The 27,765-nt window shown below is 41.5% G+C and overlaps 1 protein-coding gene across 9 annotated transcripts in view; it reads right to left on the minus strand.

Annotated features, from left to right (window-relative positions):
• senp6a (SUMO specific peptidase 6a) overlaps positions 1 to 27,765 on the minus strand; it is a 169,613-nt gene that overhangs the window by 55,731 nt on the left and 86,117 nt on the right. For 8 of the 9 annotated variants that reach the window (XR_015758485.1, XM_043696247.2, XM_043696248.2 and 5 more), the window contains 4 exons: positions 26,834 to 26,904; positions 25,582 to 25,736; positions 14,997 to 15,393; positions 2,609 to 2,862 (listed from right to left, as the gene is read on the minus strand). Coding sequence is in view for 8 of the 9 variants with exons in the window: in XM_043696247.2 (XP_043552182.2) it covers positions 2,609 to 2,862; positions 14,997 to 15,393; positions 25,582 to 25,736; positions 26,834 to 26,904 (877 nt within the window). In the remaining variant the exon portion in view is untranslated. The remainder of the gene's footprint in view (positions 1 to 2,608; positions 2,863 to 14,996; positions 15,394 to 25,581; positions 25,737 to 26,833; positions 26,905 to 27,765) is intronic. The other variant, XM_087991503.1, reaches the window with a different exon arrangement.

The following is a 27,765-nucleotide window of genomic DNA, read 5'->3' on the forward strand; positions in this document are numbered from 1 at the left end:
GAAAAGCTCAAGATTAGAGTGGTGCTGGAAATGCACAGCAGGTCACGCAGCATCCGAGGAACAGGAAAATCGCGTTTCAGGCAGGAGCCCTTCACTCAGAAATGCTTGCCTTGCCTTGTAATCTTTAAAATGTGAGTGATTAATAAAAAACTCCTAATTTCCACTATTTAAAGAAAAATAACAATTTATTTTCCTAACCATAATAGTGGACAATAAACAAAAACTATTCACAAATCCAAGACCCCTCTTCTTAGCTACTTACTACCTGATGCCAAATCTATAAAAATGCTATTCCAACAACACACTTAAAGATTACATTAACTTAATCTCAAGTCCACACACACTGTCTTCTCTGCTGTCTTCAATCTTCCATCTGATCTCCCTGGGTTACATAGAAACATAGAAAAATACAGTGCAGTACAGGCCCTTTGGCCCTCGATGTTGCGCCGATCCAAGCCCACCTAACCTACACTAGCCCACTATCCTCCATATGCCTATCCAATGTCCATTTAAATGCTTATAAAGAGGGAGAGTCCACCACTGCTACTGGCAGGGCATTCCATGAACTCACGACTCGCTGAGTAAAGAATCTACCCCCAACATCTGTCCTATACCTACCACCCCTTAATTTAAGGCTATGCCCCCTCGTAATAGCTGACTCCATACGTGAAAAAATGTTCTCATGGTCTTTCTTTTATTGTCTTTCTTTTTACTGCGAGTACATTTTATGTGAAAAGATACCTTTTTTGATAGTGTGTGTCTTATTTCTTTGAGAGCAAAATGTTAGATGGGCAGTCAGCTCTACAGCAGTTGCTCTCTGACTAAACCTTCAAAATGTCCTGGCTTTATACTCCCCAGTGTCGTTCCCAAGCTCCAAGTCACTATCATTCACTGCATAAGTGATGTTTCTTCACATTTCCCTGCATCTCTTAACCAAAATCTAACCCTTATCTCTCCTCCTCGCAATCAAATGTGACCAGTTTTCTTTGTCTAACTTATTTAAACTGGTTGGAGGAACCCAGAGGAAGCTTGGAGAAAGTGAGGACTGCAGATGCTGGAAATCGAGTTGAGTGTGTGTTGCTGGAAAAGCACAGCAGGTCAGAAAGCATCTAAGGATCAGGAGAATCGACATTTCGGGCATGAGCCCTTCATCAGAAATGAGCTTGTACATATTATATAATTTTCCTTTAATCCAGGATGAACATTTCCAATTTTGTTACCTTAAGCTTTTAGCTAAAATTCTCATTCTTGGAATCGTTGCACATGTCCTCTGCATCCTCTCAAGCACTTTCACATGTTTTTTTCCAGGGTCCACTTCACTTAATTATGGCTTAACCAGGATTTTATAGGGATTTCTTTCAGACACAATCTCCCTCTGTATACCGCTCCTGTTCCCAATATCTTAGAAAGGCCAAGAAAGAAATAGATCGTAGAATCCCTAAAGTGTGGAAACAGGCCAATTGGCCCAAAAAGCCCACACTGACCCTCTGAAGAGTAACACATCCAGACCCACTGCCCTACCCTATTACTCCACACTTCCCCTCATTAATACACCAAACATAAACATCTCTGAACACTATGGGCAATTTAGCATGGTCAATTTACCCAACCTGCACATCTTTGGACTGTGGGAGGAAACTGGAGCACCCAGAGGAAGCTCACGTTGATAAGGAGAGAATGTCTGTGTGGAGTTTGCACATTCGTCCAAGGCTGGAATTGAACCCGGGTCCTTGCGCTGTGACAAAGCAGTGCTAACCAATGAGCCACCATGCTAAAATGTTTTGTTGGGTTTTATCATTTCCCTTCTCCTAGTTTAATTGCCTTATATACTTTAGTTTCTCCTTACTTGTGAAGCCTAAATGCACAATTTTTTCTGCATTCTCTTCCTATATTTTTTTCTAACTATTACCTAATTCACCTGTTCCAACCAAGTACTCCACTGCTCGCTCATTCTTTCCGCTCGCACACTGGCACAAACACTGTTCAAATGGAAGTGATCCCAGGTTTTCATGCCTCAATATTAGTGCTGGTTCTATCAAATATAATCCCTCTTTTCCACATGCCACCAGGAACAAAATGCACCTCTTCCACCATGTCCTTTACAAAATGTCCTGGAAAAGTTTCACAAGTTGAAAAAATCAAAATTCTTTTCAAATTTACATGATGCCAATGAAATTCACTACCCCTTCAAAATATTAATTATTCTACCGACAGATATCAACTTCTATCTAGGGGAATAAAGAGTTAAACTAAGACAGATAAACATTTCTCCTATGATGTACTCCACTGAACAAAAACAGTTTTGATAACGGTGACACAATTCTTGCCAAGTCAAAGTATGCCACAGCATACTGAGAAAAGAGGAACTTTTCTATGGTGTGCCGGCCAATAACAATCATAAAACCAATTCCATAATTAACAGATTATCTGATTATTGTCTTATTCCTGTTTCAGAACTTGTCTCGTTCAAATTCGCTGCTTTATTTCCATTAATAATGGTATGTCTAACAAAGTTTATCTTTGAAAAGTGCTATTTAAATTATAGGATTTTTTTTGTTGTTTCATAGATAACAAATGTCAGAGTATCTAAAGCTTTGCTTTTTATTACCTTGTCTTTCATTTTTGCCTTTCTTGGCAACGTAGCTGTAGATTCCACTTCTGTGAGTACATTTTCAGAAATCTGTTCTGCTGCTTTTCCATCAGGAGGCTCTTCTAAGACAGGTTCTAAGGGTCTAGTGGAGGGTACAGGAGAAAGACTTGCAGTGTCAGTAACTCTACCAGTAGAATGAACACTGTCCATTCTACTACTTCCGGTACTGGCATTATCATCTTCTTCCTCTTCATCATCACTGGACAGCACAACTGGGCAAAAATTACAAAATTAGTGCACAGAAGCAAACCTAATAACATTCCCCTTGTTTTAACAAGGAACATTTCACTCATACATCATAACATCACAGAACAGCTGCAATCTGTAAAAGCACTTTGAAAGAAATTCTGTAAATATAATTTCATGCATCTTGAGCTGTTAAAGATGATGCAAACTTTTGCATAGGATAAGTTTTTAGTCACAGAACAAAAAAAAAGATAAATGCAGCAGAGGCAAAGGGAATGTAGCACCAAGATGATTGGTGACTTGACTCATCTTTGCCCATATCCCTCAATGCCACAAATTAACACAAGTCCATCAATCGGTTTTAATTTAACAACTAATTGAACAACAGTTTGTGGAAGATTATTCAAAACCTGTTTCGCTGCGTAAAAATGTTTTCTAATTTTACTTTGGAAGGCTTAAATTTAATTTTGCTATTCTTTCAAGCTCTAAGCATAGCAATCAGCAGAAATGTTTTCTCACTATCTTCCCTATCCAATTCTTTGATGCCTTGAAAGGTTCTATCGAATCATTCCGTAACGTTCTTCATTCTTCACTCATCTTTGTGTAGATTTATTTATCATTTACGGGATCTGGGCTTCACTGACTATGCCAGCTGTAATTAGCCACCTGCAATTACCCTCGAGAAGATGGAGGAGAGCTGCCTTCTTGAATTGCTGCAGTCCAGTCGATATAGCTAGACTTGCAGCGTTGTTAGGAAAGGAACTCCAGGATTTAGACCCAGCAAAACTGAAGGGATGAAGATATAGCTCCAAGTCAGGATGGCAAGTGACTTGGAGGGGAACTTACAAGTGGTAACGTTCCCATCTGGTGTACTTGCCCTTCTAGATGGATGAGAGTTTGGAAGTTCTGTACAAGGAGATTTGCTCAATTTCTGCAGCATATCTTGTAGATAGTACACACTGCTTCTACTGTGCACCAGAGATGGGGGTAGTGAATGTCTTTAAATGTGGTGCCAACCAAGCGAGTTGCTTTGTCCTGGATGGTGACAACATTCTCGAATGTTGCATTTGAGTTGCATTTAGACAAGTGGGAGTACTCCATCACACTCCTGACTTCTACCTTGTAGTTAGTGGACAGGCTTTGAAGAGGCAGGTGAGTTACTCAGTAATCCTCGCTGCAGTAAGGGCTGATGAAGGGCTTCTGACCGAAACGTCGATTTTCCTGCTCCTGGATGCTGCCCAACCTGCTGTGCTTTTCCAGCATCACTCTAATCTTGACAGTATTTATACAGCTAGTCCAGTTCAGTTTCTGGTCAAAGGAAATTCTCATGATGTGTATATAGGGATTCAACAATACTAATGTAAAGGAGCAAAGGTGGGATTTACTCTTGTTAGAGATTGTCATTACTTAGCATTTGTATGGTTCAAATGTCATTTGCCACTGTCAACCCAAATCTATATATTATCTAGGTCTTGCTGCATTTGGACATGGAATGCTTCAGTTTCTGAGCAGACATGAATGGTGATGAACACTGTGCACTCAGCGAACATGCCCCTTCAGACCTTATGATGGAGAGAAGTCATTGATGAAGCAGCTGAAGATGGCTGAGCCTGGGACACTAGCCTGAGGAACTCTTGTTGAGATTCCCTGGAACAAGGCTGACTGACCTCCATCACAACTATCTTCTGTTGAGCCAGCATGCTTCCTCCGATTCATATCCACGCCAGTTTTGCTAGGGCTCCTTAATACCACACACAGTTAACAGTGCTATCAAGCAGCACTTGCTCCCAAAGCAACTCACACTTGACTGTAAATCACAGTACTACCACACCCGTTGACCGTGAGTTCGGAAATACCCAGTTATGGAGATGCTGTTGAACATTATAAGTAAGATATGATTCCAGGAACATGATTTTGTCAGGGCATTGCTTGACCAGACTGTAAGAGAGTTCTCCCCCATTTCAGCATAGTTGGTAAGGAGAGCTGTGCAAGATCAACAGAGCTGGGTTTGCTGTTGTCATTTTTGGTACCCATGCAATCAGTTGGGTTTAATTTCTTGAGACGTTTTAGCATTTGATACAGCTAAATTGCTTGCTTGGCCACTTCAGAGGGTGGTTACGATTCAACTACATCCAAAGTGGACAATCTTGTATTTGTCTAATTTGAAGTAAACTTGTCACTGATTTGCTATTGTTACTAGTGATAAATTATAGCCCACCGATTTTCAAATTTCAACTTGAGTTTTGAGATTTTTATGGACTGAAATGTTTTCAGGGTCAAAAATACTGACTTAAAAATGGCATTGCTAGTCACCTAACCAGAGGTTGAATCAAGTTTCAGGAAGCTATCAAAGAGCAGTCTGATCTCCACTAAACATTTTTATTAACAGAGATTGAAACCAGTCAAACATGAAGAAACTAGTTTTGTCTATTTGTTTTCCTTCACTCCAGAAAACCCTGAAGATGGTTCCTGGTTGCTTCTGGTAAACTAGATATCTACAGTTCCTATTGGAATCAGATAGAGTTACATACGAAAAATAAAATTTAAAAACATTGTGTGGCCAAAAGGAGAAGGGTGAAAAATAATGCCAATTCTTCCATTTTCACCTGGCTGTGACACTCAATTATTTTGTATTCTTCTGATTCCATTTAATTGTTTACAATATCACCCATCCTTGGGTGACCAGAAAATTTTGTTAAATAGCTTCCTACCTTATCATCTAACTCAGTAACAAATATGGTGAGTAACTGAGAACCAAAATGTGGCGCACATGAATCATAGTAATCTTCAATTTCAAATTCAGATAAATATCAGGATCGTCATCAAACATCTTGTGAAAGCAAACATAAAATATGTTTAAAGATACTATCCTGTTCACTGCTTTAGTCATCTCTTCAAAAACCCAAATCAGGTTTGTCAAGCACTATCTACTTTTGATAAATGGAGATACCCTGGGAATCATTGCTAGGACCCCTGCCCAATTCTCTAGACCTTGGTATACACATATAATTAAAAATATTTAGTTTCTACAAAGCTTGGAAGTATTGTTAACCTTGAGGAGAATAGCATAGCTTCAAAATGATAGACAGGTTGGTCAAGTCCAGAAAAATCTGGCAATGTGCCTGAATGACAACCACTCAGTAGCTCTGACACCCATTATTATGAAGTGCTTCAAGAGATTAGTAACGGTATACGTTAACTCCAGCTGCCCAGAATGGCTTGATCCACTGCAATTTGCTTACCATCACAATAGATCCATGGTAAACGACAACTCCCTGACCCTACACTCATCCCTGGAACATCTGGATAACAAGGACACCTATGTCAGACTCCTATTTATTGAACTTAGCTCCACCTTCAACACCATAATTCCAACAAAACTCACCTCGAAACGTTGACACCTGAGACTCTGCTTACCCTCCTGCAGTTGGATCCTCAGCTTCCTGACCGCCGACCATAATCAGTAAGGATAGGCAACTACACCTCCTCCCCAATAATTCTCAACACTGATGCCCCGCAAGGCTGTGTTGTCAGCCCCTTACTGTACTCCTCCTCCACTCATGACTATGACCAAATTCAACCTTAACTCAATTTACAAATTTGCTGATGACACCACCATAGTGGGTTGGATTTCAAACAATGAGAAGGCAGAGTACAGGAAAGAGATAGACAAGTTAAGGGCATGGTGTAAAGAAAACACTCTCTCCCTAAATGTCAGCAAAATGAAAGAGCTGGTCATTGAATTCAGGAAGTGGAGTGGAGGACACGTCCATTTGCAATTAATGGTGCTGAGGTGGAAGTGGTTAGGGCTTCAAGTTCCTAGGAGTAAATATCTTGGTCCACACACATTGACTCCACAGTCAGGAAAGTACACCAATGCCTTTACTTCCTCAGGAGGCTAAGAAAACCTGGCATGTTCACAATGATTCTTACCACTTGTTTTACAGATGCACCACAGAAAGCATTCTATCTGGATTCATTACAGCTTGGTATGGCAACTGCTCTGGTAAAAACAATGACTGCAGATGCTGGAAACCAGATTCTGGATTAGAGTGGTGCTGGAAAAGCACAGTAGTTCAGGCAGCATCCGAGGAGCAGGGAAATCGACGTTTCGGGCAAAAGCCCTTCATCAGGAAAGAGCAAATGGCAACTGCTCTGCCCAAGACCATAAGAAATTACAGCAAGCTGTGAATACAGCTCAATTCATCATGAAAACCAGCTTTCCTTCCAACGACTTAGACCATTCCTCCTGATGCCTGGGAAAGCTGCCAATAAAATCAAAGACCCCAGTTATACTTTTTGCCACCTTCTTCCATTGGGCAGAAAATACAAAACTTTGAAAACACGTACCAGCAGATTTGACAGCTTCTTCCCTGCTGATTATCAGACTTATGAATGGACCTCACATTTCTCAGAGTTGATCTTTCTTTGGACCATCTCTGTCGCTGTGACACTATATTCTGCATTTTGCTCTATTACTCAGAAGTATTTACACATAAGGTATGCTTTGTCTTGTTAGCACACAAAATGATACTTCTCAGTGTATCGCGGTACATGTGACAATAATATATCAAATCAAAGTGGGAAGATGTGACAAATGCAACATAATGACATATTAAATGACTTAATTTTGGTATGAAAAAAATTGCAGAGACAGGATAGAAAGGGTACAGTTCCTAAGGGAATGCAAGAGCAAAAGGACCTGTGTTTATATGTGCCTAGGTTACTAAAGGTTCCAGTGCAGGTTGCGACGTGATCAAGAAAGCTTGTTTTACTTGACTTTCACTCTTTGCTCTTAAGACACCATTTCTCAACTCTTTCCAGTGCCTGAAACATGCTCACTCCTGGGCTGTCCAAAAATATCTTTCAAATGTGCTATAACACAGACTTAGCCTAATCTCTAGTTCCATCTCATCCTCAGGGCCTCTCCCAGTTTACTTACAGGGAATCAAGCACACAGCATCAATTCATTGCTTGGAGCCTCCTCTTCTAGTTTTCTGCCAGTGGTCCCATGCTATTGTCTCCCCATCTGGTCTTTCAGGAGATTTACCCTTTCTTTCTAGTTTTTGTTATTTTTGGTGGTGTCTTGGTTTCTTCAGGTGTTTCAGTTGCTTTTTTCATAATTCCGGATTCATCTTCAATTTCTTCTGATCACTTTTGCAACCATCTTTTCACTAACCTGGAATCACTCCTGGATCTTGTGCACTCCTATTATAGAGCCCATAGTAAGTCCCGCGACTCCTGATTTTCGCTTGCTTGGTTAATACACATCTGATTGGCCAGATGGCCAGGTCCATTAACTGTTTAAGAGGAATGCTGGAGCGAATGCGTGCGACCTGCCTCACTGCACGAAACTGGCAGGAGTCTCAGCCACCTGCAGATACAATTCTCTGCCTCCATCTGGAAACACAGTAAACTTAGTTTCATAACAATTTCATATGCACTGTCTGGATGGATGAAGCAGGATCACTTAAGGTTTTTAAAAGGGAACTGAACATCATTTGCAAACAGAAAGATTTGCAGGGTGACAGGAAAATGGTAAGGGAGTGATAAGAAATGAATTGCTACTTCAGAGGGTCAGCACACAGATAAGACCATAAGACATAGAAGCGGAAATAAGGTCATCATCCCATCAAGTCTGCTCCACCATTCAATCATGGCTGATAAGTTTCTCAACCTCATTCTCCTGCTTGCTGCCTGTAACCCTTGATCCCCTGGATAATCAAGAACCTATCTATCTCCATCTTAAATATACTCATTGACCTGGTCTCCACAGCCTTCTGTGGCAAAGAATTCCATAGATTCACCACTATCTGGCTGAAGAGGTCTCTCTTTATCTCCATTCTAAAAGGTTATGCCCTCGGGTCCTGGTCTCTCCTACCAATGGAGACACCTTCCCAACATCTACGCCATTCAGTACTCTAAGTTTCAATTAGATCCCCCTCATTCTTCTAAACTCCAAGTATAAACCCAGCATCCTCAAACGATCTTCATATACTAAGTGTTTCATTCCTGGGACCATTTTCATGGACCTCCTCTGAACACACTCCCGGGCCAGTACATCCTTTTTGAGACATGAGGCCCAATACTGCATATAGTACTCTAAATGTGATCTGACCAGAACCTTTTAGAGCTTCAGAAGTACACCCCTGCTTTTATATTCAAGTGCTCTCAAAATAAATGCCATCATTGCATTTGCCTTCCTAATTACTGACTCAACCTGCAAGTTCATCTTGAGAGAATCCTGGACTAGAACTCCCAAGTCTCTTTGCACTTTAGGTTTCTGAATTTTCTCCCCATTTAGAATATAGTCCATGCTTCTATTCTTCCTGCTAAAGTGCATGACCTCACACTTTCCTACATTGTACTCCATCTGCCACTTCTTTGCCCACTCTTCTAACCTGTCCAAATCCTTCTCCAGCCTCCCCACCTCCTCAATGTCACCTGTCCTTCTATCTATCTTTGTATCATCTGCAAACTTAGCCAGAATGCCTTCAGTTCCTTCATCCAGTTCATTAACATATAAAATGAAAAGTTGTAGTCCCAAAACTGAGCCTTGCAGAACACCACTTGCCACCAGCTGCCATCCTGAAGGACCCTTTTATTCTCAAGCTCTGCTTTCTGCCAGACAGCCAAGCTTCTATCCATGCTAGCACCTTGCCTCTGACACCATAGGCCCTTATCTTACTCAGTAGCTTCCTGTGCGGCACCTTGTCAAAGGCCTTCTTGAAGTCCAGGTAGATGATATCTATCGGGTCTCCTTGGTCTAGGTGACTAGATTAATAACTAAATGGTCACCTTCTTATTTATATCCAATCTTGGATTCTAAACCCTACCAACTGACATTGATCAGCAAAAATGTTTTCAAGAGGCTTTGTTGCCTTACTCTCAAGCATAGAGCTAAGCAATTTCTCAAGCATAGAGCTAAGCAATTTCTCAACAACAGATCTCAGGCTAACTTATTTTCTATTACCTGCTTTCCCTCTCTCATGTTTCTTCAACAGATGAACAGATACAACATTCTAATCTACAAAACGGCCCCCAATAAAAAAATCTGTGGAGGATTATAGTTAGGGCAATTGCAAAGTACACCTATTTATTTTAGAATCTGTCATTGAAATAATCTGGTCATGGGAATTTGTTACTCGTGCTATTATTTTCTTTTATCCTAACATTGTTGTCACTCTTGACTTTTCTAACTTACCCAGTCAATAAATTGTGTGCTCTCTTTCTTTTGGTTTTATGTCATCTCTCACTTCTTTCATAGTTTATGACAGTCTTTTTTGCACAACCTGCGCTCTTTCATTTAGAGATATTAACTGGCTGTGTCACATTAAAATTTTGAGCACTAACCACTTAAGATTGGTTGCTTTACCCAATAAAAGAACAGTGATCAGGTTATCCTTGCCTGCAAATTTCACCCTACTCGTCCTTATATTTAGTGAATCACCCTCCGCTATTCCCACAACCCTTGCATGATGCCATACCGAACAAATCTTGTCCATCCTTTGTCTTTCAGCAATTCAAAGGGACTACTCACGTCTCAATTATCTGGTCCACTCCTTCAATCATCCCCAACAACCAGTCTCCTATAACACCGAAGAGGGCAGTTATTTACTTTCTAGAATCAAATTTTCAGGTGCTAGTAATAGAAAGTCAACAAGGGGTCAAAAGGTGCAGATCTCCAATTACTCCCTTTGCAGCACACCAGCAAGAATGCATATGGCACGCCGGGGTGGGGGATAGCTGGGACCAGTTTATGCATAGGAAGAATCGATACAAAAGTGGCAGGCTTCAGCTCTACAAGACAGGAACCAGTTGTGACAGTGTTGTGGCTTTAAGAGCTGCATTTCCTCCTGGTTTTTTTAAGAATAAAAAAAGAGAATGAAGAACAGGTCCCACGCAGTCTATGAGAACATAAACAATTTGAGAGGCCTTGGATTTTTTTTTTATAAATGTTGGAACAATAGAAGCAGCTAGAGTGGGTATGATCAAGCTCTCAGATCCAAGAGTTTTGATAGCTTTTGCCAGTTGTTGCTGGGGTCTAAGCAGGGTTGGAAGGCAGTGAATCTCTTCTAGTGTAACATTTACTCACTCTCCAAACTGGCTTTTGATGTCCTTTCCTCCTGGATTGGAGAACTGCATGAGATACAGTCTGCTTTTCAATTTGTCTTTTTGCCAAGGGTGTGCTTATGGGATGTTAGTATATTAGAAGTTAATTAGTAACAGCTACTGCGCTTATAATTCTAGTAAGTTTTCCAATACAGTTACATCATTCTAAGTGCTTCTTCCTTCTTCCAGGTTAGTATTTTAACTATAGTGTTCGAATGACTGGTGTTTTGCTTAATATAGCATCTGACATTTACCATTGAAATAAAAAGAAATTAGGTGCAAGAAAGAGAGAGGGAGTGGGAGTGGGAGCAGGAGCAGGGAGATCCTATTGCCTCGATAAACATGAAGGCAGTATTACTCATTGTTTGGCTTTGCTTTCTAGATATAATGACATCCGAAAGTATTTTTAACTTATAAAGTCTTAGACTGTATGGTTTCAAACCTACCCCATTGCCTCAGCAATATAGACTAAAAGGTGAGCACATTACTGAAGGAGTGCGATATCATCACTTATTTCGGACCAGATGCTAAACTATAGCTTCCGTTGCATTTATATAGTTATAAAGGTTCCTACTCCACTAATACTTCACAAATAAAATAGTCGTCATTTATTTTCCAATCACTTCATGATCTAATTCCTCACCATTTCCACGTAGACAGGTTCAGAAAAGTTCCCTTGATATAGTGGAAAATTTGTCAATGAACGTTCAGATTTAAACAGCTGCTATTTACGTCATGAAAACGATTATTTGCAAAGTCACTTTTTCAAATTAGACAGAAACATTTAGAGCAGGTTTATCACGGCTATGCTTGTCAGCCTGCGGTTCTTTTTTTAACCTGTTACTTTAATTACACTGCTATTTACCCGTACTAAACAATCTGGTCTTGTGTAAAAATTTTGCGTGAAAAGGTATTTGAGATAGGAGCATACCACTAGTTATTGAGTTAAGAGTCGTACAGCACAGAAACAGACCCTTCAATCCAACTTGTCCATGCCAACCAAATTTCCCATTTGTATGCACTTGGCCCTTATCTCTCTAAACCTTTCCTATTCATGTACCTCTCTAACTGTACCAGCATCTACCACTTTCTCTGGCAGTTCATTCCATATATGAACTACCCTGAGAGAGAAAACTTTGCCTCTCATGTCTCTAAAATCTTTCTCCTCTCAAGAGAAATAGAATCATAGAATTCCTACAGCGTAGAAACAGGTCAACACTGACCTTCTAAACAGTAATCCACCCAGACCTATTCCCCTACTCTATTACTCTACATTTACCCCTGACTAGTATACATAATCTACACACCCCTGAACACTATGGGTAATTTAGCAAGGCCAATTCACCCATCCTGCACATCGTTGGATTGTGGAAGGAAAACAGAGCACCTGGAGGAAACCCACAGACACAGAACGCGCAATCTCCACACAGACAGTTGCCTGTCAGTGATCCACCCAAGGCTGGAATCGAACCTGGGTCACTGGCATCAGTGCACCACTGTGCCACCCTAAATTTATAAAGTTTCTCTCCAATACACATCAAATTATATTCTGCATTAAAATTAAGCATTCAAAAGACTTGAATACATGGCAGTGTATAAAACCTGCACTTCCAAGGTATCTAACTGACAAGATTTTTCTTTGATGCACTTTACTCAATCTAGTCAAAGTTGAGTCTTCAAACAGTTTCAAACAGCTGCTTGGACCTCATGATCACCTTCACTGAAGAACCCCTGAACACAACTGTAAACAATTAAGAGACAGTAGCTTGAAAGTACAGATGCTAAGTATTGATGAAAGAAAAGGGGAGCTGATGAAGCTTTCGGTCTTGAACTCATCAGGACATGCAACATCCAAGACTGAACAAGATTCTGAGGGATAAGATATATGTGTATTTGAAAAGACAGGCTTTGATTAATTGTGGTCAGCATGGCTTTGTGCATGGGAGATCATGCCTCACAAATTCGTTAAGAGTTCTGTGAAGAAGTGACCAGGAAGGTTGACGAGGGCAGGGCGGTAGACATAGGCTATATCGATTTCAGTTAGGCCTTTGGTAAGATTACACATGGTATGCTACTCTGGAAGGTTAGATTGCATGGAACCCAGGGGAAGCTGGAAAATTGGATGCACAATTGGCTTGATGGTAGGAAGCAGAGGGTAATAGTGGAATAATGCTTGTCAGATTGGAGGCCAGTGAACTAGTGATGTGCCTCAGGGTCCATTATCCATGTTTTGTTATCCATGGATGAAAATGTACAAGGCATGATTAGTAAGCTTGCAGATTACTTTGAAATAGGCGGTATTGTGCATGGTGAGGGAGGTTTATCAGAAATTGCAGCAGGACCTGTGGGCGGCACGGTGGCACAGTGGTTAGCACTGCTGCCTCACAGCGCCAGAGACCCGGGTTCAATTCCCGCCTCAGGCGACTCTCTGTGTGGAGTTTGCACATTCTCCCCGTGTCTGCGTGGGTTTCCTCCGGGTGCTCCGGTTTCCTCCCACAATCCAAAAATGTGCAGGTTAGGTGAATTGACCATGCTAAATTGTCCGTAGTGTTAGGTGAAGAGGTAAATGTAGGAGTATGGGTCTGGGTGCTATACGCTTCGGCGGGTCGGTGTGGACTTGTTGGGCCGAAGGGCCTGTTTCCACACTGTAAGTAATCTAATCTAATCTAATCTAATCTAATTTGACCTTGAACAGCTGTGGAACTGAGCAAGCAGTGGTAAATGGAGTTTAATACATAAAATGTGAGGTCTTGCATTTTAGAAAGTCAAATCAAGGTATGAGTTTCATGGTGAATGGTAGGGCCTTAAGGAGTGTAGTGGAATACAGGGACCATGGAGTTCAAGTGCATGGTTCTCTGAAAGTGGAGTTACAGGTAGACAGGATAGTGAAGGCTTTTGCACACTGGCTTTCATCAGTCAGCACACTGACTATAGAAGTTGGGAAATTATGTTGCAGTTGTACAGGACATTGGTAAGGCTACAGTTCATTTTTGGTCACCTTGTTATAGGAAAGAAGTTATTAAACTGGAAAGAGTGCAGAAGAAATCTACAAGCATGTTGCCAGGACTCAAGGGTCTGAGTAATAGGAAGAGGTTGGACAAGCTAGCACTTTTTACATTACAGCACAGGTGACTGAGGGAGGAATCTTATAGAAGCGCATAAGATCAGGAGAGGCATGGATATGGTAAATGCACTCAGTCTTTTTCCCAGGGTTGGGGAATCGAGGACTACAGGGCATCACAGTTTAAGGTTTGAGGGGAAAAAATGAAAGGGAACCTAAGGGCAATGTTTTTTATATAGAGGGTAGTAAACATATGGAATGAGCTGCCAACGGAAGTGGTTGAGGCGGGTACATTAACAACATTTAAAAGGCATTTGGACAAACACATGGATAGGAAAGGTTTAGAAGAATTTGGGCCAAATGCAGGGAAATAGGGTTCACACGGATGGACATTTTGGTTGACATGAACCATTCTGGGCAGGAGGGCCTGTCTCCATGCTGTGGGACTCTATATTTCCAAGAAATGGTCAAGTGCATGTCTCTCAGCAGTAAGAGATACTGCTGCAAAGTGGAAACTTCCTTTTTTTTGCTTAAAAGTAGTGAAAATCTTCATCATATAACCAAATGAGTTAAAAGTGTGCAAGTTTCAGACTTTAGCTTACTTTATCTACCAAAAGATAGTTTATTTACTTAGCAAGTGGAGTCTTCAAAGTACAACCGAACAGCTTCTTGAAAATCCAATTAAATTGAATATAATCACACATTACCAGTTGTGTCCAAAATCAATGCTCTTCACTTGTATCAGTGCAGGTTTCATGCATGACTGACGGCAAACATATTCAGTAACATTCATTGTTGTTGTGCTACCATTTGCAGCTTTTTTAAAAATAAAGCGTTGTTTCCTTACCTTTTAGGTGTTACCATCTGTGCAAATAGTGGCTACATCAATATTCTTACCATGTGGCATTATCATGCAAATTGCCACACGGTGCATGAACTCTGGAACATTACCCTTACATTTCAGGTGCGGAAAATATCCATACTTACTGGGATCATTCAATGCCGGCTTCTTGGAGTCCATCCGTCCAGCTCCATATACAACTGTACGCCCCATCAACCCTATGCTGCCATTAGTTTGTAAGAAGTTGCTCCTGGTAGAATATAATTTAGTAGTGGGTACTGTAGTCAATATTATATCGAGAGAAGGTTTGTTGTAAAATGTCTTGGCACTGACACCCATGTTGCCCTCAGTTTGTGTTGGGGTACATGCATGAATCGATGGACGTGGCTGAGGTGTCCCAACATAGGCGGAATCAGAAACTTGCTTGGGTCGTCTTATTGCATCCTTGGGTATTGGCTTTCTACAATGTTCACATTTTGTATGGTCTTCACTTTTTCTCCCACAATTTTTACATATACTGAAGAATTCATCGAGTGCCTGCCCCTGAAATTTGAAAAACAAGAGTGAAACTTTTTTTTTACAAAAATCTATCATCACACAATCATGTACTCATACATACAAAGTCATACAGATGTACAGCATGGAAACAGACCCTTCGGTCCAACCTGTCAATGCTGACCAGATATCCCACCTGCCAGCACCCGACCCATATCCTTCCAAACGCTTCCTATTCATGTACCCATCCAAATGTCTCTTAAATGTTACAGTTGTACCAGCCTCCACCACATCCTCTGGCAGTTCATTCCATACACGCACCACCCTCTGAGTAAAAACGTTGCCCCTTAGGTCTCTTTTATATCTTTCCCCTCTCACCCTAAACCTATGTCCTCTAGTTCTGGACTCCTCCACCCCAGGGAAAAGACTTTGCCTATTTACCCTATACACGGCCCTCAATTTTGTAAACTCTATAAGGTCACCCCTCAGCCTCCGATGCTCCAGGGAAAAACAGTCCCAGCCTGTTCAGCCTCTCCCTATAGCTCAAATCCTCCAACCCCTGCCAACATCCTTGTAAATCTTTTCTGAACCCTTTCAAGTTTCACAACATCTTTCCGATAGGAAGGAGACCAGAATTGCACACAATATTCAAACAGTGGCCTAATCAATGTCCTGTACAGCCGCAACATGACCCCCCCAACTCCTGTACTCAATACTCTGACCAATAAAGGAAAGCATACCAAATGCCTTCTTCACTATCCTACCTACCTGCGACTCCACTTTCAAGGAGCTATGAACCTGTACGCCAAGGTCTCTTTGTTCAGCAACACTCCCAAGGACATTACCATTAAGTGTATAAGTTCTGCTAAGATTTGCTTTCCCAAAATGCAGCACCTCGCATTTATCTGAATTAAACTCCATCTGCCACTTCTCAGCCCATTGGCCCATTTGGTCAAGATCCTGTTGCAATCTGAGGTAACCCTCTTCGCTGTCCACTATACCTCCAATTTTGCTGTCATCTGCAAATGTACTAACTGTACCTCTTATGCTCGCATCCAAATCATTTATGTAAATGACAAAAAGTAGAGGTCCCAGCACCGATCCTTGTGGCACTCCACTGGTCACAGGCCTCCAGTTGGAAAAACAACCCGCCACCACCACCCTCTGTCTTCTACCTTTGAGCCAGTTCTATATCCAAATGGCTAGTTCTCCCTGTATTCCATGAGATCTAACCTTGCTAATCAGTCTCCCATGGGGAATCTTGCCGAACCCCTTACTAAAGTCCATATAGATCACGTCTACTGCTCTGCCCTCATCAATCCTCTTTGTTACTTCCTCAAACCTTACCTCTCCTGCAATCTGAAATTTATCAAGATAACAGATTGAAATTAAACAAAAGACATGAGAAGCATTTTTCAATGTAAGGTGTTTGAATCTTTAACTCTGGGAACACTGAGGTAGTCTTTGCTGTGGAATCAATATTTTTGAGAAAGGTACACTTAACATTTATAATTTGAGTGTGTAGAACAGGGGAGGTAGGGGGAGGAGGAGGAATGAACAAAAAGGAATGTCTGTGATGGGGAAGTTCAAAGTGATTTTAAATAAACAAAATAAGTGTTGGTATGGAGCAAAAAAAAAACACAATGATAATGGAACAACAGGGAAATAAACAGGAGATCAGAAAAGGTATAAATGGCAAAGTAAAAGCATCACCAGCAAACCCCCTCCTATTTCTCCACTTTTTAGTGTTCTGCACTTGCTAATTAACTTACAAGAAAATCAACATCACCAATTTCTTCCAGTTCTGTTGAAATGTCATTAAGTTTTCAGTAGTTATCACACTTTGCTTTGGTTAGATTTGAAAAATGTCAAAAGATCAGAGTGTGTTGAAAACAATTTCAAGTAATCACAAGAAACCAAATTAAAACAGAAAATTCTGGAAATGTTCTGATTAAACAGCATTTGAAAGCGAAAACAAAGCTCAATATCCCTGCAAGATTGCTTTGAGGACTTGTTTGACATGTAATGCCAGTTTAACAGATTTTCTGTTTGCTGTTAAACGACTTTCATCCAAAACATGAACTTGTGTTTTCACTTTCAGATGTCAGTGGGCCAGCTAAGTTTCCAGCTTTGCCTGCTTCAATTTATGGCTGTAATTACATACATTGACGTTTTATACTCTCATTTTTTGTTCACTCTATCAAAGTATCAACTATATCAGTTACCCACTGGACCTAGTTCAAAAAGCAATACACAACATAACCAAGATAAAAGATATCATATAACTATTACTTCCATAGTAATGTGAACCCATTGCAAGTCTAAACAATTTTCTATCCTCCATCAAATAACAGCGAAAAACAATTTCAGGCCTAGCTTGTTAATCAGAAAAATAACAGGTTGTATAATTACATTTATACACAAATATTAAAAATAATTATAAAATATGAAAATATAAATCAAAATGTACAAAGCAGCATGAATTAGAATTTCTTCACTTTTGCAATGTAGAAATAACCAACACATTGTTATTAAAATATTTTTAAAAAACTGCTTACAAAACTATTCAAGCCAGTGACAAATAAATGTTTTTAAAATCAAGTGAATCAATACCAAGATCAAGATGAAGATCCATTTAAATAGTCACTTGGTAATACAGAACTAGAGTATTGTTGAATAAAAGACAAGCTTCTGATGCTTTTCACTCTAATTCATCAGGATAGAATTGCAAGAATACCAAATCGCCAAGGGAACAAAATTTACACTGCATGAGAAGAGATTGGTGGGAAGGAGATCTTGCTTGCTCCAGGAATTGCCATATCAGGGAACAGTTGCCAAGCTTTTGATTAAAATCAAGGATCTGTTACTGAAACCAAAACACTGCACACATGCACAAACACCCTTTGTGTCAGCAAGTGCAGCCTACCACAATATGAACAGTTATTAAAATAATCTCATGAATTGATTTTCCTAACTAACACACTACTGATTGTTGCCAAATGCGAAAATGAAACTAATCGTTGAAATTTAAAATAAAATTAATTTAAAATAAAAATTGAGTTTTGTTTCATACTTTATTTCTGTGCTCCCATACACAGTTTCATTCAAATAGCATTAATTGGTATGTTAATTTGTGTAATCATATTTATGAGAGATATTATTGCTTCAAATGGCATTCTCCTTAGTGTCAGTAAACACAGGCTAAATTTAAAACAGGTACGTTAACTATGATTGATAAAGAGATTTACTATGAGTGTGCACCAGAGAAAGACTGTCCTTGAGCTTTTAATCAGTTCAGAAAGGTGCACTAAATGGACATGTTCTTTCTATTTTCAAAGGACACAGACCAGAGCATGAATGTATCTGGCTTCGAGCATACACAAGCAAGCCACATTGCTGTGGCTGTGATGATCTTAAATTGGTTGTTAGCATAATTCATAGCAAAAACAGGATTGCTTGGCATGTATAGTCCAATTGCAGAATCACCTCCAATGTTGAACACTGTATTTGGAGTTTGGCAAGCACCAAGCTAGTTGGGTATGGTCAACACTCTGTTGTAAATGTTACAGCATCAATTTCAAAGGAAATATACTAATGAGAAAATAACTTGGATGCAAAATATGTCAACAGCAGTGACTGTAAAGTCCAGCTTGTACAGTGCAACTTGAGATGGCTGGAGGAGTGATTTCCTGCAACAATGTTTGCTGAACTTTTATAGTGAAGTTGCCAGCTAGGAAATCCTGTAATATATCTTAAGTAAAGAGAACCTATACTTGGGTTTACCTGGTATGAGCTGGTAAGTTTATGTTCAGTAAACAGAGCCACAATAACGAACAGCTGAAGGAATGTTTATATGATCCAATCATTGGATTGAATGGTCTATATACCTGGTTTCACAATTCTAATGAAATTAATTTACTACAATATTCATTTATGCTCAAATTGTTGATCAAATCTTTCAGACACAAATTGTTCAGAGTGATCTGAGGTAGCCTTAGGCCCACTCATGAGCTTACACAATATATAGAGAACAGGGTAACCAGTAACTGACAGGACAGTTCCTTTCTCAGGTTTCTTTTCTGCACTTCCTTGTACTGTTCTTTTTCCTCAGGGAACCCCTACAGTGTGTGGAAACAAGCCATTCGGCCCATCGAGTCCACACCAACCCTCCAAAGAGCATCCCACTCAGACACATCCTATAGCACTGCATTTCCCATGGCTAACTCACCTAGAAGGCAAATTTAGCATGGCCAATCCATCTAACCTGAACACCTTTGGACTATGAGAGGAAACCGGAGCGCCTGGAGTAAACCCACACAGACACGGGGAGAATTTGCAAGCACCCTATGGTCGCCCATGGGTGAAACTGAACCTGGCAATGTGAAACAGCAGTGCCAACCACTGAACCACTATTTCCCTCACCTTTGGGAGCCTCCTTCAGGTTGGACTAATCTGAATGAGGGCCTTCTGGGCTGTACTTCTTGAGGGAAACCTTTCATGGACTCTTTGAAGTGCTTCCTTGGTTCTCCTCTTATTCAAGTGCTTTCCCTGAGTGGGGTGAAGATGATTAGCTTTGTCAGTCAGAACTCTGGCATCCTAATCAGCCCAGCGAATTGGTTTCTAATGGTTATGAACTCAACGCCGGTGCTATTGGCTGTTTCAAGGACACTGATGTTAGTATGCCTATCCTCGCAGTTAATGCAGAGAATGCATTTCAAACAGCACTGATGATACTTCAAGGGTCTTGAGGTGGCATCCATACTCCAAGTAGTCTAAGTTTGGGAGCCATATAGAGGAGTCATAACTACCTTATACACAAGGATCTTGGTATCAATATGAATGCTGTGGTTGTTAAAACCTTTCACCTATAAGTGTGCTAATGTGGTGCTCGTGAATGGGATATGGCTTTAGATCTGCACATCATTGCCAATTTCAGATGAGAGGTGGCTCCCCATGTGGGGGAAGTGTTCCACATTTGGGTGGATTTCTCCAATAATCGCAATGGAGAGATTAGTGAAGGATAGGAGTGTTTTTGAGGCTAAGACTGAGATCAGTTCTTTAATACGATTCTGAGACAGCAGAGATGGCATGTCTTCCATATACTGAAGTTTCATAACTGATGTCAGTGTCACTGATTTCAAGGTCCATACCAGTGGGAAGCTTAGTCTCGACACGACGACAAATGGTGGCAATGAAGGTGGAGAAAGGGTGAGGGGAATGACATATCCTGCCTGACGGCCACTTACTACTATTGGTGAAAACAGTGACAAAATCTTGTCATGGTGGAGAAAGAGGGTGTTGATGAATTTTTCTGGACAGCAAACCTTTGACAGAGGTTTTCCATAGCACTTCTTTACTGATTCAGTCAAAAGCCTTAGGTCAGATTGCTGAAGGCCATGTAGTAATTGGCATCCTAACAGGATTTAATAATTTTTAAGAATTCTGGGATGGAAAGTCAGATGGGTCAACTGGAGCGTATGTTCTGTGGGATGTATGAAGTCATTGAAATACTTGCAGAAAGTGTCTCTGGCTGCACAAATCTGAAACTTGGGTTTTTGAACGTGAACAGTAGTTCAAGTCACTGTTGTGCACTTATGAGGTAGATTGTATACATAGGAAGGTGATTACAAGCTTTCAGACAGAGGGATTGAGTGATTACCAGGAAATCTAAGACAACCAGGAAGGTAATGTAGGAATTCCCTCAATGTAATGAGAATTCCAGTTTGGAAACTGGTGAGGATGATGCTTCGTAGTGCAGCCAGAGTCAAGCCCATGGCATCATGTGTAAGGAAGAAGAAGAATGGAAGGACAATAAATGTGGAGGATCCAGTGTCAGATGATCAGACACATGTTTCCGTGGCAATAAACATAATTCCAAATTGACATGTTGCCTTGTTGGTGCTAGGGTCAAGGATGTCACACAGCAGATACTTCTTTTCTTTTGTGGGGTGGCAAGGGGTGGAAAATGAAGGGAGGAAAGATGAAGAATCAGCCTCAATGGTACCAACAACACAGGTAGGAAAAGGGAAGAGGTCCTGAAGGCTGATTTCAGGGAGTTAGGAAGAAAATTAAAAAGCCAAACCTGAACAGCCGCAATCTCAGGATTTTGTCCTGTGTCACGTGCTAGTGAGCATAAGCATTCATGGATTTGATACATGGCTGGAGAACAGGTATAGGAAGGTGTGCATCAGATTTGAAAACTTGTAACTAGTTCTGTGGCAGGTGGGACCTGTACAAGCTGAATGGGTTACACCTTACTAGGACTGATAACCTCATGGGGAGATTTGTTACTGCGATGCATGGAAATTTAGAAAATACTTAAAAGGGATAAGCAGGATAGATGCAGGTAACATGTTTTTGTTTGCTGGGGAGTCTTGAACCAAGGGGCACAATTTAAAAATAATGGGATGGCATTTAGGTCTGAAATGAGGAGAATTTTTTATTCAGACGGTTGAAAACCTTTAGAATTCCCCACCACAGAGTGCTACGGAAGCTTAGTCTTTAATTACAGTTAAGGCAGAGATTGATAGATTTCCGACTACCAATGGTGCACAGGGTAATGCAGATGGGGTGGGTAACAGTCATTGAAGTGTTTGATCAATTGTGATCACAATGAATGATGAAGCAGGCTCAAATGGCCTATTCCTGTACTGATAGGAGAAAGTGAGGACTGCAGATGCTGGAGATCAAAGTCGAGTGTGGTGCTGGAAAAGCACAGCAGCCCACGCAGCATCCAAGGAGCAGGAGAATCGACGTTTCCTGATGAAGGGCTTATGCCCGAATTTCTTATGTCTAGTGAATAGCTGCCCATCTGCAGCTATCCAGCACACCAGCTCTCCCTGCTCACCTGTCCACCCCACAATGCATCCTACCCCTCCATCTCTCCTCCCTCCTCTCTACTTCTTCCCCCTTACACCCCTCCCCATAACCAATCCCTCATCCCCCATCTCACACTCTTTTCCCTCACACAACTACACCATCCATCAAAGCACATCCAACCTCCACCACAATGCCCTTGCCATCTTCCCATTTTTAGCCTCCTCAAGACTCACCCAAAACCCACCCAAGCCTTGCCCACATATTCACTATCTTTCCCAACCTCAAACTCTGAGGCAGGAACAGTCTGTCCTCAGGAAAGGGCTCATGTTCATGCCCCTCCACCCCCACCTTAGCAAGTTCCATGCTCTTCACGGTGCAGAGCTCTTCTTTCGCCACCTCTGTTTCCATGCCTTCTTCTTTGACAAAGACACTCAACCACCCTCGGAGGACCCCTTCTCCCGACTCCAACCTTCTTCCACTTGGATACGTCCTCTTGGACTCTTACCTACCTTGTAACTCTTTACTGCCAACGCAACGTCAGCTGTCTTTATTTCTCCATCTCCCCCTCACCTAATCCAACCTCACCCCCTCCGAATGTGCAGCGCTCCATTCCTCCCACACCAACCCCATTTCACCATCAAACCTGCTGACAAAGGCAGCGCGGTAGTCTGGAGGATGGATCTCTTTGCCATAGAGGCAAAATGCCAGCTCTTTGATTCCATGTCTTACTGCCCCCTTGACCACAATCCGACCATAGCCCATCAGGCCACTATCACCCACACTGGCCACGATCTCATTGCCTCCGGTGATCTTCCCTCCACCACCTCCAACCTCAGTCCCCCAGCCCGCACTGCCGAGTTCTACCTGCTGCCCAAGATCCACAAGCTCCGGCCAACCCATAGTCTCCGCATGTTCCTGCCCAACCGATCTCATATTTTCCTACGCTGACTCCATTCCCAAACTACATCCAGGACACCAACCACATCCTCCACCTCTTTGGAAACAGCCAATTCCCTGGCTCCTAGCATTTCATCTTCACTATGGATGTGCAGTCCTTATACATGCCCATTTCCCACAATGACAGCCTGTAGGGCTTCAGTTTCTTCCTCACCAACAGACCCATCCAGTCCCCCTCCACCAATACCTTCGGACACCCTGCAGAATTAATCCTCATCCTCAATAATTCTTCCTTCAACTCTTCCCCTTTCTTCCAAATCCAAAGGGTGGCCATGGGCACTTGCACTGACCCTAGTACACCTGCTTTTTGTTGTTTCTGTGGAAGTGGGTACTGCAGATGCTGGGAGAGTCAAGATTAGAGCAGTGCTGGAAAGGCACAGCAGGCAGCACGAGGCAGCATCCAAGGAGCAGGAAAATCAATGTTTCAGGCAAAAGACCGTCATCATTTTTTGTTGGCTATGTCAAACAGTCCCTCTTCGGCACATACACAGGTACTGTTCCTGAACTCTTCTGCCATTACGTTGATGACTGTATCAGTGCTGCATCTTGTGCCCAGGCTGAACTGGAGCAGTTCATCGACTTTGCCAACAATTTCCACCCCACTCTTAAATTCACTTGGTCTATCTCAGACACCTGCCTCTTCTTCATTGACCTCTCAGGTGATAATTTATGGACTGACATTTATTACAAACCCACAGACTCCCATGATTACACCTCCACCCGCCCCATATCCCGCAACATCTTCCTGTTTTCCCAATTCCTCCGTCTTATCTGCTCTGACAAGCAGACGTTCCACTCCCAAGCATCCCAGATGTCCATCTATTTTAAACAACATGCTCCCCCACCCCCAACCACCATCGTCCAGACCACCTCCATTCCCCGGTCCACTGCTGTAAACCCCATCTCCCTCGAAACGCAATAAAGACAGGGTCCTCTCCTTGTTCTCACCTACCACCCACCAGGCCACACATCCAAAGCAACATCCTCAAATCTTTCCGCCAACTGCAACTAGACCCCATCACCAAGAATATATTCCTTTCTCCACCCCTCTCTGCCTTCCACAAGGACCATCCCCTTTGCCACTACTTGGTTCACGCCACCCTCCCCATCAACCCCCCTGAAAATTCCCCTACAGCCGTAAAAGATGTAAAACCTGGTAGCACACCACCTCCCTCACCTCCATTCAAGGCCCCAAACAGTTCTTCCAGATGAGAGAAAGGTTTACCTGCCACTCAACCTAGTTTACTGTATCTGGTACTCCCAGTGTGGTCTTCTCTACATCGGTAAGAACAAACATAAAGCATGTTTCACTGAGCATCTCAGCCAGGCCTGATAGGGCAAGCCTGACCTCCCAGTCACCGCCCATTTCAATTCCCTTTCCCATTCTCTCTCTGAAATGTCCATCCTCAGTTTCCTCCATAGTCACAGTGAATCAGACTGTAAATTTGAGGAACAACACTTTCTGCCTGGGCAGCATACAGCCCAGAAGATTCAACATTGAGTTCTCCAATTTCAAATAACCATCCACACCCATCCCTCAACTTCCTTTCCTGCCCTGCCTCCTCCCTTCCATCCCTCTGACCAACCCCTCCTTCCAGCTACCAACTGGATTCATTGCTCCTACTGACCAACCAAATTGTACCTAGCACCTGCATTTACTTAACAGAATTTAGAAGAATGTGAGGCAATCTTATTGAGACATACAAGATACGAGGTAATTTGTCAAGGAGCATACTGAAAGGCTGTTCAGCCGTGTTGAAGAAACTATAACTATGAAACACAGTTTAAAAATAATGAGTGTTCCACTTAATCTTTGAAACTCCAGCCCAGAGAATGATGGAGATGGGATCACTGAATATTTTTAAATCACAGGTAGATAGAGCCTTAACCAATAAGTCAGTCAGGATTAACATGGAGTTCAGGCCACAAATCAAATCAAATCAACCATGGTCCTACTGAATGGCAGAGAAAGCTAGAGGGTCTAAATTGCTGATTTGTACTCCATGTTCAAACGTATGTAGGAGTTAGGTCTCACTTAATTTGAATATTTCAACCAGACTTGCAACACAATTTCCATCTTCTTGAACCACTTCCTATACCAATCAAGAAGCTTGTTTTTATAATAAAACAATTCATGGCTGCAAATCATTTCACACAGCGCATTCCATTTAGTATTCTATGTAATTAATGTTGCCACCATAATTATTTGACACTGAGACACAACTGCTAAAGACATCTGAATAATCAGCACAGATAAACATGTGTCAAGTTAAAAGGATTAATAATACCAACTTCCACTACTTTCTCTCCCAGAATATCATGGACCTTACTGAAAATGTCAGGTGTATCAAAGGACCTTCCCTCCTCAGACATAACTGTGTGGTCTCATAACTTGTTTTTTGCATTTATAGTTTTAGCACCAATCTCGCTATACATGGAAAGAACATTGCCAATGCCCACCTCTGTACGTGTCGGATTTTGCGCAGCAGAAGCTTCAACAGCTGTTGATCCTGTCAATGCTGCCGTTAAGCCTTCTTTCAGTCGCTTTGTCGAAACATGTCTTTTAATATTTGGTACAGAATACATCTGTTCTTCTAATTCTGGAGAGCCTACATCTATCAAACAAAATGCAAAGATTGAGCTCTGTAAAGAGTTTCGAGAACTCAAAATGCTTCATCAATACAAAGAGACAATTAAATTTGAAGGGCGCTTACAAAAGTAAATTAGTGAACATCTATTGTAAATGCCATAGCATACTTGCTTAAACCTGGTGCGTGTCAGTCAGTCCAGGATTAACTATATTTTTCTTTCCACAAGTACTGCCTGATGTGTATTTCTAGCTTTTTCTGTTTTTATTTCAGCTCTATGGACAGCATTTTAAGAATATATGACTGATCAGGTATCTCAAACATACAGGAAGTGTAGCTGAACAAAGAGACTATGGACTGCAGGTTCATAGCTCCTTGAAAGTGGAGGCAAATGAAGGCTGCATTTAGTATGCTTTCCTTTATTGGTCAGAGTATTGAGGACAGGAGTTGGGAGGTCATGTTGCAGCTGTACAGGACATTGGTTAGGGCACGGTTGGAATATTGCGTGCAATTCTGGTCTCCTTCTTATCGGAAAGATGTTGTGAAACTTGAAAGGGTTCAGAAAAGATTTACAAGGATGTTGCCAGGGTTGGAGGATTTGAGCTATAGGGAGAGGCTGAACAGGTTGGGGCTGTTTTCTTTGGAGCGTCAGAGGCTGAGGGGTGACCTTATAGAGGTTTACAAAATTATGAGGGGAACGGATAGAGTAAATAGACAAGGTCCTCTCCCTGGGGTGCGGGAGTCCAGAACTAGCAGGGATAGGTTTATGGCGAGAGGGGAAAGATCTAAAAGAGACCCGAGGGGCAACTTTTCCACACAGAGCGTGGTACATGTATGGAATGTGCTGCCAGAGGAAGTGGTGGAAGTGGTGCAACATTAGAAGGCATTTGGATGGGTATATGAATAGGAAGGCTTTGGCGGGATATGGGCCGGGTGCTGGCAGGTGTGACTAGAATGGATTGGGTTACCTGGTCGGCATGGACGGGTTGGACCGAAGCATCTGTTTCTGTGCTGTACATCTCTATGACTCTATAACTGATCTCTAACCTCCACAGATGATTAAAAGCAAAACTTGAGATTTTAACACAAAAAAGTTATGAATCAGCTTTAAACTACAGACTCACCTTTCCTATCAGACTCCATTAAAATAATACTGTCCACTGGAATCCTTTGAACATCAGCTGGATATTCTTTTCTGAAAGTACATAAATGATTTTAACAGAAATTGGTCTTTCTGCCAAATGGATTTTGCAATCCACTGCATAACCTAAACAGCCACATAACATCTAATTAAGCACTCTTTTCAACAAACCAAAAAGATGTACTCCTGCATCCAGCAGCCACAGTATTAAAGCCAGTTACAACTTAGTGTTTATTCATATTCAATTTGAAAAGTTATTGCTAATACAAAACAGGTACTGTTTTAAGATTGTCAAACCCACCCATCACTTTTGTCAACCTGAAAGTTTCTTGCAATTCCATTGAGCTCATTTCACCATTCAACACAATCACGGCTGATCCTCTATCTTAATACCATATGCCTGCATTTTTCTTTACTTTGACATCTTTAGCCTCTTAAAAGTCTATACTCCTTTCTTTAAACATATTCCGTGACTTGGTCTCCACAGCTTTCTGTGGTACAGATTTCCACAGGTTCACCACCTTCAGAGAAGAAGGTTTTTCTCATTAGTACAAAACGACCTATCCCATATCCCAAGACTGCATCCATTCTGTCTAGCCATGTCAGAAAATTATATGTTTCAATAAGATCCCTTTACACTCTTCTAAAATCCAGTGAATAAAGACACAATTGAACCAATTTCCCCTTAGGAATGAGTCTGGTGAATTGTCACTGCACTACGTCTATGACAAGCAATGAGGCCAAACTTTCATGTAATGCCTGGCTTTAATAAGAGTTGCTTGCTCTTCTTCTCAAACTCTCTTACAATGAAGGCTAATATATTATATACATTCCTAAGTGTTTGCTGCACATGCAAGTAATTATGCATAAAACAATTTTAAATAACATTACAAGATGTAAGCCTAAGCACATGCA

This window comes from Chiloscyllium plagiosum, unplaced genomic scaffold, assembly GCF_037043375.1.
Source record: "Chiloscyllium plagiosum isolate Xiang-an unplaced genomic scaffold, Cpla_swu_hap1 HiC_scaffold_10, whole genome shotgun sequence".
In the NCBI taxonomy this organism is placed as follows: Eukaryota; Metazoa; Chordata; class Chondrichthyes; order Orectolobiformes; family Hemiscylliidae; genus Chiloscyllium; species Chiloscyllium plagiosum.